This window comes from Rhea pennata, chromosome 1, assembly GCF_028389875.1.
Source record: "Rhea pennata isolate bPtePen1 chromosome 1, bPtePen1.pri, whole genome shotgun sequence".
Lineage (NCBI taxonomy): Eukaryota > Metazoa > Chordata > Aves > Rheiformes > Rheidae > Rhea > Rhea pennata.
The window spans coordinates 56850201-56861151 of record NC_084663.1 but is presented as its reverse complement, the minus strand read 5'-3'; the positions used below and the strand labels follow the sequence as shown (position 1 = coordinate 56861151).

Sequence of the window (10951 nt, the reverse complement as noted above, 5' to 3'; positions counted from 1 at the left end):
GGAAGGTTTGTTGTGCCCTATGGCCAAGCTATACTGCATGTTTTTGAGGGCATCTAGGAGTTCTGCAGGCTTGAGGCTATTTTTCCTCCTTTAGTGCCTGTATCTACAGGAGCTGGTGGTAAGGGCAGGGTCAGTAGCTGCACAGCTTCTGGAGACAGAAAGACTTGATAGCATGGCTAGGAGTCCTAGAATCAAGTGTCTGTCTTCTGCTCTTGGGATTCTAGCTTGACCACATAGTTTCTGAGGTATCATGTGTGCTTAGCGATAGATCTTCTGCTGCGGGTTTAGGCAGAGCCAAAGAGCCCAGCTCTCCTCCCTGACCCTTCCCGCCAAGTCTCAATCCATCTGATCATTTTCCACGTGGGATGAAAGCCTTGGATAGTAAACTCATTGTAAAACTATTTTCCATGGACTTCATGGCCACACAGCTGGATCTCCTCCTGGAGTGGCTGACAGCCTTCTTGAAAGGGTTGGATTTAGCATCCTGGAGGGTAAGAGTGGGAGGAGACAGCTCTGTCTAAGAGGTTCTCCTGCCCCCTAACGTTATCCCCTCCCATGCCCCCACCCTTTCCTCAATCTGATTGGCAGGTGGAGTGGAGCAGGGCTGTGACAACTCAGCTCCCCATCTATTTAAAGGCAAGGGTGGGGCTCCCCAGCTGCTTGTCTGGGACTTTGGCATCTTGGTAGAGAGGAGAATTAGCCTGAAGAGTGGCACCATGTCTTGTGTGAGTAGAGAGAGAGATGGGGAGGGCAGTGCATGGCTGCAAGAGGGGCTTGTTTCCCTGGGTCTGCAGGGGCAGCCTTGCTGAAAGTGAGGCTCCACAGAGCGGGAGTTTGGTGAAGGTTTGCTGTGAGGATACTTCTGCTGTCCTCCTCCATCCATTCATCATCCTCTATGTCAGAGGGTCTTTCAGAGCTGGATCTTTGCTTTTGGGGGAGTAAGGATCTCTGCTGCATGTATTATAGGAGGGTGATGCTATTTCTTGTTCTGGCAGGAATATATATTTTTTTTTCTTCTGCAGGATCCCTTTATGGAGATATGGGGGGGGGGGTGACGTCCTTGCTGTGTCGGTTCCTAAACTGAGGTAACATGTTTCACAGCAGTAATGCTCTAGGGGAGCAGCTTCTGTAATATTTAATGTTCTCCAGTTATTTCTTCTCCTGGGCAGGCTTGCCATTCACTTCTTGCTTTCTGGCTGAAGTTTTCATGAGTCATCCCTATCACATCCTTATCACTCTCTCTTGCAAGAAAATGTGCTTTTAGGAAGTGTTGCTAACTCTCGTAAGAAAATATGCTCTTAAGACTATTGCTTGGTGAGTGCCAGGGATTGCTGGGGAAATATTTGTTTCAAAAGAATGTACTTATTCTACTGACTTATCTCACCTTAGATATGGGGTGGGCTGGGGGTGGGGAAAACCAAGGAGTGTCCCAAGTGCAAACTAATTTACTGAATTGGGGTAGAGAGAGGTGAGAAAAGTTCTTAATCTTATGACCTGGCCCTGGGAGTGCTGAAAAGTGAGGCTGGAGCTAGGGCTGACCAGATTTATGGGCTTGTCAGGATATTTTAGTCCTCCTAGAAAGGTGTAGCAGGGTGTATGCATGAAGCAGGAGAATATGTTTTTGCATATGCTGGACCAGCAAAAAACAAGTCCTCAGGAGTTGGGCAAGGCTTGAAGCTCAAAAGCAAGGGAAAGGAGTGGAGGCTCTAACCCTGCAGAGGTTTGTGTTAGGAGATATGAGACTCAAGGGGTACGTGGGTGTTTAGCACGTGCTAGGCGAGGGTGGGTGGGTGTGGTGGGAACCTGGGTTCACTTCACTCTAGTGAAATACAGATGTGTTAATGAGAGCAGCTGTAGGGAAGCTGGGAAACCAGGCATGTGCCCTGTGCAATGGGGGTAACTTCTCTGGAGCACCTCCTTTGCCCTGCCCTAGGGGATGGGATCCTCCCTGTCTCTCCAGCAGTCCAAAGCAATGTACTTTCTCTGCAAGGCAGCAGGAAGAAGCCAGGTCTGAGTAAGTGAGCCAAAAGGTACTGAGATAACCTCTGCCTCTGTGTTCCTCAGGGACCAGTATGCACCAACTTGGGCCTCAAGCCTGGCCAGCGTCTCACTGTGAAGGGCAAAATTTCACCAAGTGCCAAAAGGTAAGCCATGCTGTCTGCCAGGACATGGCTGAAGCATCATGCTGAACTGGCTTTTGCTGGTGAGGAACAGGGAATTCTTCCTGTGGGTGGGAAGAGAAGGAGAGATGCAGCTATGAAAGGGGTTAACACCAACAGTGCTTTCCAGTGAGTCATTGCCTAATGCACATTGCAGATGCACTCCCCTGCCAAATGGCTGAGACAAAGCAGATGTGAAGCTCCAGCCACCTGCACTGGCAGCAGCCACATCCTCTCTAATGTGGGGTAAAGGAAATGGAAGCTGTGCCTATACTGAGATTTGGCTTGAGACCATTCACCCAGCCACATCATCTCATCTGCACTGAGATAGCTCTGCAGCAGAGGCCCCATTACAGTGCCTGGCTGCACTGGGAGGAGGAGGTTACAGCCCAAGCAGCTACGATGATTGCTCTGCTAGCTAGCTGGGTGCTCTGGCTCAATGTTGAAAGATGCTGAGTCACAGCTCCAGCTAACAGTGCAAATGAAAAAGCTGCAAGTGGCATAAGGGGTCCCAGGATACTTAAATCTGCATCCTCCAGTGGAGGTGCCCCTCAGATGCTGATGGTGAAGGGAGGGGGCAAAGGTGGTGAACCAACAGGTTGGTTTAGTAAGTAGAAGACATCACCTAGCTCTGCAAGGACCGGTGGCAGGGCCCCCAGGAAGACCTCCGAAGCAGTTCTGAGCTCTTTCATGGGTCTGTGGCTGTTGGGGGCCCCTTGGTGGATAGGTGGAGCACATAGCTGATGTTCTGGGAGCAGAAGTGTTCCAGGAAACATGTCCCAGCTCTTCTCAATACCTTTGAAGTTTAGTAGCATCAGAGTGAAGCCTCCTGGGGTTTCTCTTACCAAATAATATGCCTCCTTGTTTTTCATCTGGGTAAGAGGCCTGGAGGCAAGGTGGACACTGGGCTGGGAAGCTGTTTCCTCCCACTGCAGTTGCAGATACTTTGGGATAACTAATGAGATGGTAATTATTTCAGCTGCCTGCAGGGTGGAGGAAGACAGCAGCTGTCAAGCAGGGTGCAGCACCAGCTAACTGTCTGGGGCTGAAAGAGAAATTGATGGCACGCAACTGACTCCCCAGAAGCTGTTTTTAGTACAGAATAACTTCCTGTTCAGAGCTAGACACCAAACCTTTTCCTCTTAAAAGTTTTGTGGAAAATAAGCAGTGTCTGTTCCAGCAATATAAGTCAGTAAGGGGCACCTTACACCCTCTTTTGCTACACTGCAGAGTTTTCTTGTAGGTTTTCTCTTCAAACACTGAGTTTGGCCTGAGGGAATGGACCCAGAAGCATTCGTGGTAATGGGCAAGATGTTACCATACTGTCAATGTTTCCTCTTTCTTTGTAGCTTTGTGATGAATCTGGGAAAGGATTCAACCCACCTGGGCCTTCATTTTAACCCTCGCTTTGATGCTCATGGTGATGTGAACACAATTGTGTGCAACTCAAAGAAGGTGGAGGAGTGGGGCACAGAGCACAGGGAGACGGTCTTCCCTTTCCAGAAGGGAGCTCCTATAGAGGTGAGGCCTGGGATATTCTCTCTTTACATGACCTGGTAAAGAGAGGGTATTTGGCACAGGGCACCCAATTGCAGGAGCTGGCTCCAGACTGTTTGTATGGGATGTGGCTGACTTTTCTTACTTGGCCAGTGCCATCATTCTAGACTCTGAGCAGTAGTGGAGGGTGGCAACTGAACATGCACAAGCTCTCTCAAAGATGTTACTGTTGAACTGAGGCAGGGAATTGGCATTTCTTAGGAGACTGGAATAATGCTGATGCTGTTGCAGAGCTGGGTAAGCTGTGAGTAGGTTCATCTGGCAAAGTGGAGGGTGGCAGAGCAACAATGGTGAGGGGAAAGGCTTGCAGGGTATCTGGGCAGAAGCTCTCTCTGACTCTTTCTCTTGTCTTGCAGATTACTTTCTCTATCAACCCAAGTGATGTGACAGTCCATCTGCCAGGCCACCAGTTCACGTTCCCTAACCGGCTTGGTCTCCAGGTCTTTGACTACTTTGATGCGCAAGGGGATTTCACACTCCAGTCCCTTAGCTGGGAATAGTTTCTTCCTATATCCTCTCTTAAAAGAGAGAGAGGAAAAAAAAAAAAAAGCAGATGGCAATCAATAAATATTTGGTCTACCTGATCTCAGAACCTAATTTTTGATGATTTGTCCACACTGTTTGGCCATACTGAGGGTAGGGGGATACCATATGTGGATGGGCTGGACTAGTATGAGGGGAGATTGCGTGGATGAGAAGGCCAGGTTGACACACCCAAGGAGGCTCTGCCCTAGCCCTTCTCCGCTCTTCTGCCTTGGAAGGCAAATAAACTAACTTCAGAGAGGAAGAGGAAAGGTGGAAACATGGGGAGACATCAATAGTCCCTGACTAGGACAGAGTAGAAGTGTTTCTTGGGTACACAATCCCTTCTGAGGCTTAGTCTGACTCATTTCCTGCCTGAGTAAAGGGAGTTGATGAAATATATCCCTCCTTAAACTGAGCATCTCTGCCTGGCAGGTCTCAGACAGCCTGGCATGGCTGTGCTAGGCAAACTGTGACAGGCATATGGGGGCTGGGAAATCCTCAGCTGTGCTGTCTTTGGCCTGCATCTCTCTTTAATGGCCTGTCCTACTGATGGCCTGCAGCCCTCCAGCATCTCTTTGGGATCTCTTAGCACTGCTGTGCTACAGCAGCAGTGGAAATGGGTGTCTTGCTGAGTGCAGGGGAGTTTCTAGTGAGTTCCTCATCCACCTCCTTCCTCCCAATAACTGCAGCAGCCCAAATACAGCTAGGTCTTGGCCTATTTAGCATAGCTGGCAGTAAGGGGAGGAGTCCGGTTGCAATCTGTTTCATCTGCCTGGCCTACTCCCTCTAGAGCAGGGAATGCTGTCCTTCTCCTACCTGCTCCAATGGGCTAGGAGTGGGAGCAAAGCACAGCTGTGGTGTAGGATGCCAAGGATGTGTCTGCTATACTTTTGTTAGCCCTTCATCAGCTTAAATGAGCCTGAGCCCTTCTCAATCTAATCTAAAACTGGCAGGCCCATCCTTCAGTCACTGAGGAGCCAGAAGATGAGGCATGTTGTGATGCTGTAGCGCATTCCTCATTGGGATGTGTGTTACCCAAGTCATCTGACAGCAGCTGCCTTTGAGACTCTCCCAGTTTAATGCTACTTCAGCAGTGCTGGTGGCAGTGGCAGCAGCTGCTGCTGTGGGGAGAAGGTGCCTGGTAAGACATGGAAAGGTGGGAATTGCTCTTTCTAGCTCATAGCAGTTGCCTGCTAGGTTTGAGGTGTAAAGTCCCAATCTCTGGGTCCTTGCTTCTTAGCTGGACCATGAGCAGTATAAAACCCAAACACCTTGACAACCTACTAGGGTACTGAGCCAGGCCAGTTCCCCCCATTAGCCTGTTGCAGAGCAGCTGGGGTGCAGGAGCTCATTTCTAAGGCAGCAGCATCTCTTGTTCTTGTGCTGCATTTCCCAAGGCTCTGCCAGGCCCTTTGTCTGGAGGTACCCGCACAGAGCAAGGCTTGACTGCTAGGATGTGGGGGAATTCAAACTGGAGGTGAGGGTTTGAGATGGGCTTTCAGGCTGGCAGACAAGAACATCTGGGCTTTACAAGATTCATGCTCTGTGGTTGGGTCCCTCTCAGCCCTGTGAGCTCTGCCTCCCTGAACCAGTCTTTTGAGAGTCATCTTGCTTACTGCTTGCGTGTTAGAACTATGTCTATATTAGTAAATGCAACATCTAGTAGTGTGACCCAGTGCCCAGGCACGGCTGGGGGACAGTTTGGGCTGGGCACTGTTCCTGTGGGGTGGTATAGACAAGGCTATCCTTTTGGGGGATAAGAAGAGTTTATCAGGATGGAAGTAAGCCATGTTGAGCCAGCAGGCCTCAAGACAAGAGAACTAGCCCAGTTTATGTACTGGCATTCAGTAGGACAGAGGGCTCAATCGGAGCAGGGACACCATGTTGATGAGAGGCCCCTTCACTGGCTATGATGAAGGGTAGGTAATGGAGCAATTTCCTTGCAGTTTCTCTCTGCTGAGGTGACCTTAAAAGCTGACCAGGACATGTGGTCCTGAGGTCCCCAAGCTAATTTCAGGGGTGTCTTATACAATTCATAATGTCTTGGGAGTCTTTTCTTTTTTGCAGGAGGGGGGGAGGTATTTCAAAATCTTTTTTTTTTTTTGGGGGGGGGGAGGAAAAAAAAAAAAAAAGAAAGATGAATTTTACCACAAGTCAGGGGATGAACTTTATTTCAGGTCTTCTGCTAGCGTGGCTAGTTCTAGAAGTGACTCACTGGTCCCATGAAATCCTGTGACTCACTGTTGTACTAACTCGATTATTTCTCAGCCCATTGCTAGGAAGGAGACGAGGGGTGGCAAGGACTCTCTGGCAGCATAATATAGATGTATCAAGGCTAACTGCTCCCTTCTACCCACTCCCTGGTTTTCTGAAAGGTGATGGCTAGTGTGCAAGAGCTGGAAGAGCCGAGAACTAGCTTACTCCTCACACACGCTGCAGTCAGGATCCCTAAGGCAAGTCTTTTCAAGAGCTTCTTCCACTCACCTGAGGACACAAGCGTTGTTAGATGGGGAAGCAGGAGGGGAGTTATAGTGGCAGAAAAGGTGTGAAGATGACCACGCTGCAACAATGGAGGACATCACACGCTGGCAGAGAAAACACTTGCTTTATTTTCCTTTCCTGGAGGATTCAATCTCAGCAAAAAGCTAGGAGAAGCTCCCATTCGGGGCATTTATTGACACTCTGGGCCCTCCCCACTTTCCCCTGCAGACCCAGACATCTCCCTGAAAACCAGGGAGGAGCCATTGTCTCCTCCCACGCCTTGCGTCCGCCCCTGAGAGGGGGCCCCTGGCCCCGGCAGCTCCCTCCTGCTGTGGCTGGGAGGCTGCCGGTAGTTCCTGGTTAGCAGAGTGTAGAGGAAGGGGTTGACACAGCTGTTGCCATAGGCCAAGCACGTGACCCCAAAGTTGAGGTAGGCCTGGATGGTGGGGCCAAGAACCAGGCCGTCGTCCCAGTACAGCCTCGTCAGCTGCCAGGCCCAGAAGGGCAGGAAACAGGCCCAGTAGGCTGCAATAATGCCAAAGATCCGTGAGGAAAGCTTCTGGGAGGAAGCCCGGCCAGTGGCCAGTGGCCCCAGGCCCAATGCAGAGGCCTGGTAGGCCCGGGCAAGGCGGGCGTAGACGACACCCAGCACCAGGCCAGGCACCAGAACGCTGGTGGTGAACAGCACTGTGAGGTAAAGCCTGAAGGCAGCTGGCGTCCAGGTGGGGAAGCAGATCCGCTTGTGATGACTGCCCTGGTCCCGTAGCTGGATCATCACCATCATGGGGGCTGTTAGCAGAAGCGAGAGCAGCCAGAGAATGGCACTGGCCAGCTTGCGGTAAGCATTTCCAACCCGCCTGGCCCACAGTGGCCTGGTCACAGCCCAGTATCTCTCTAGGCTCATAGCAGTCAGAAGGAAGATGCTGGCATGCATGGTAAGGAGGTCCAGGCTGAGCAAAAGCCTGCAACCCACATCTCCAAAGAACCAGTCATGAGCAAAGTAGGTACAGACCACAAAGGGGATGGTGGAGAGGTACAGGAAATCAGCCAGTGCAAGGTTGATCACGTAGACCCCTAAGGAGCCTGCTGAGCGGCCTGCAATCCCTCCAGAAGCTACCACCAGTGTGTAGACATTCCCCACCATCCCAGTGAGGCACATGACCAGCAGCATTGCACTCAGGGGCCCTGTGACTGTGCTGTCACCTCCCAAGACACTGCTGCCATCACCCCTTCCACTACTCTCCTCTGAGAAGTTATCACCATCAAGATCCTCTCCGGGCCTTGCGGTTAGCAGGAAAGGGTCACAAGACATCTTTGGACACAGGGAGCAAAAGCAGTCAGGCTGTCGGAGACACGTTCCTGCCCTCTGCCTTCACCACTTGCTGTATGAGAAACGTATAGTCTTAGCACAAGACAAGCCAAGGGAAGGAAAGAATTGTGCGACTTCAGTAAATATCAAGATAGTCCACCAAAATCTATTCCTCACCTCCAGCGGTCCAGTCCATTTTGCTGATCTTGTCCATCACAAACTCTGTCCAGTAGTTTTCCTTAAACACCATCAAAGGGTTGAGAAAGACACCCCCTCCTCCTCTCAATGCCAAGCAATGCTAAACCACCTCTGTCTGCCAGGAGGAAACAACTCTGCTCTTCACCCGCTCCTCTCTCGCCTCTTGCCAGTGTTCACTGGGCCCACAGAAACCAGCAGCAATTTATCCTCAGTAGGTGAACGGATTTCTTCTTCTCCCAAGTCTCTGTATCCTCTCAGCTTAAAGAGATGTTGGAGAAGTATGCTCTGCCCCCCGAACCAACACTTGCAGAGTCATCTCATTTGCTGTGCACAAGAATGTGTCCAACTCACAGCTTCACACATCAATGTCAATGCACTCCCAATTTATACTGGGCTTTTAACCACTAGCTGAGGATCTGTGCTGGCTCTCTCTTCCTTCTTTCATACACACCTTAAGAGCGCTTTTTCTTCCCCAATGCCTTCCTCCTACTTTCTTCCTTTTTGATCTTTTTTCCATTTCTATTTCCCATTTCCCTCCACAGCTTTCATCCTTTGAGACAGGATATAGCTAAAATATGAGACTCCACAATGTGGAAGGAGCATTATATTGTAGCTTTAGAAGGGAATCAAGGGTCAGCATCAAAAATGCAAAAGATACGGAGCTGCCGCACTACTCTGCATGACTCTTGGCTCATCAAGCAAAGATGAGAGCATCTGTCCTCCCTCTCTCCTCTGAGGAAAACAGGACCCCTTGAAGTGTAGACAGTGGAGTTTAGCCACTGGTTTTGCAGCCAAAAATCTCCACAGATAACCAGATAGCCCTGTACAGGCTACGCTGAGGGTTGGACTAGATGATCCTCAGAGGTCCCTTCCAACCTTACCATTCTATGATCTGATGTGGTAGGACATGTCCCGTTGCCTATGACCTGGCCCTGTTCCTCCCTTATCCCACAGTCAGCAGGCAATTATGAGCTGTGATCCTAGATCCTACAGACTCAAAGGGATAGATATTTTAGACCCACTTCTTCCTCAAAGATCATACTCCTCCTCCAACCTTTCCCTCTCCTGCCCTTTTTCCACCAGTACCTGCTTCCTCACCTCAGAAGAGGAAGCAGAGGTGTGTGATATAGATACTATTGCCTCCTAGTGGTGTATCGGAATTTCCTTGCCCAGACTTGAACCTCCATCTCAGGGAGCAGACATGTGGCAGTTTGCAGAGCACTGATACATGCCATTACCAAATATGCTCTGCTGCTAGTCCACAGGGAAGTTTCAGGCTGCTCCAGATATACGCTCTTTTGTATCCTCAGTCTAGTAGCTTAGTTCTACGTGAGTCAAATGCCTCCACTCACTTCCAGCAGCAGTATCTCAGCAGCAAAGGGAGGTAAATATCCCAGCAGCAGTGCCTGTACTGCCCTTTTTGCAGTAGGATCCAAGTACCTTCCCAACTGATGTGCTAATATGCAACAGCACCAGTTTCAGCAGGACCATGCCACACAAGTGGCAGTGTATAACACACATGACATTGCATAGAGGGGACTTCAAAGGCCTCCCTCTGTGATATGGTGAGCAGATTGTTGGTCTGGTCGTGGTCACTCTCTCTCCTTCTCATAGCAGAATTGAATGGGCAAGATGTTTAAACGGGCCTTGAGTTTATTTTTTTACTGAACTACTCCACTTCCATGTCATCAGAACCAAAATGGCACTATGTCTCAGAAGAGAAGGTGATAAGCCTTGTGGCAGGCTTTAGTTTCTGGGGCAGTTCATGCTCCAAATTGGGAAAGATGAGTAAACTGCAAAGAGAATGCACTTGTGGTTGAAAAGTTCCATTGTGCCATGGCAGCAGGATTAGTAACACTGCTTCTTGTCTAGGAACTTCCAATGAAAAGTTGATGCTCCCAATAGGTTGTAGTGGTCCCAGCACAGAGAGGGACTCCCAGAGAAACAGAGAGGGAACATGCCTTTGTTCATTTGCTCTTGTGGAAAGATTCACAAAATGCCCTGGGAAATGCCATCAATCCTCACGGCTCCTTGCTCTGATTTTCAGTGTCTTTTTTTTCCTCAAGAAGTAAACTCATGCTTTAGCATTTAGCAGCTCAGCTCACTTAGGAAGCAAGAACTTACAATAGGACTTTTAAGTCATTTCTTTAGGAACTAATTAAGATATAAGTTGCCTCATTAATTCCAGTAAGCTCCCCTTAACACCCTAGATACCTGTTCTCACACTGCCTGTGTAAAATTGCAGACATTAGATACTGCAATCATCAGCAGAACTCAGCTGGCCCTTCCAGCAGGCAAAACAGCTTTCCCAGGAGAACGTAAAGAGATGATCTCTAAAATATGAGTCATGGGTTGATTTAGTTGATAGTCCAACTGTTACTAGAAGGACATAAATATAGTAACTTACTGCTGATACGACAGCATAGAAGTGTTAAAACACATAGGTCAGAATTAAAGTGCTCGGCCTCTGTCATACATTTGCTCCCTCTAGAGCAAATACCATGTATTACTCGCTTCAGACGGAAAAGCCTGGGCTCCAGTAAAGTCAAGAGAGTCTAAAGACTGTAACAGACTTGCCACAAGCTGTTCTCTGCAGGAGCCAACCTCTCTCCATTTGTTTGATTACAGAGACTTATGTTTGACAGCAGAACTTCAAAGACAGGAATATCCCTCGAAGCATCTTCCCTATGCCAGTATTTCCCCTCCCACAATTTTTTTATGT

General features: G+C 49.3%; 2 protein-coding genes across 2 annotated transcripts; one reads left to right on the top strand and one right to left on the bottom strand.

The window, feature by feature from the left end:
• The first annotated feature begins 626 nt into the window (after positions 1-626).
• Positions 627-4300, top strand: LGALS1 (galectin 1). Its single transcript, XM_062569232.1, has 4 exons — positions 627-725; positions 2065-2144; positions 3509-3680; positions 4073-4300. The coding sequence occupies exons 1-4, from the start codon at positions 717-719 to the stop codon at positions 4214-4216; spliced, it is 405 nt and encodes a 134-aa protein (XP_062425216.1). The 5' UTR covers positions 627-716; the 3' UTR covers positions 4217-4300.
• Positions 4301-6891: 2591 nt separating this feature from the next.
• On the bottom strand, positions 6892-8049 carry LOC134136919 (urotensin-2 receptor-like). Its single transcript, XM_062569218.1, has one exon. It carries the CDS (start codon positions 8032-8034, stop codon positions 6913-6915), a length of 1122 nt encoding a protein of 373 aa, XP_062425202.1. The 5' UTR covers positions 8035-8049; the 3' UTR covers positions 6892-6912.
• Between the last annotated feature and the right edge of the window lie 2902 nt (positions 8050-10951).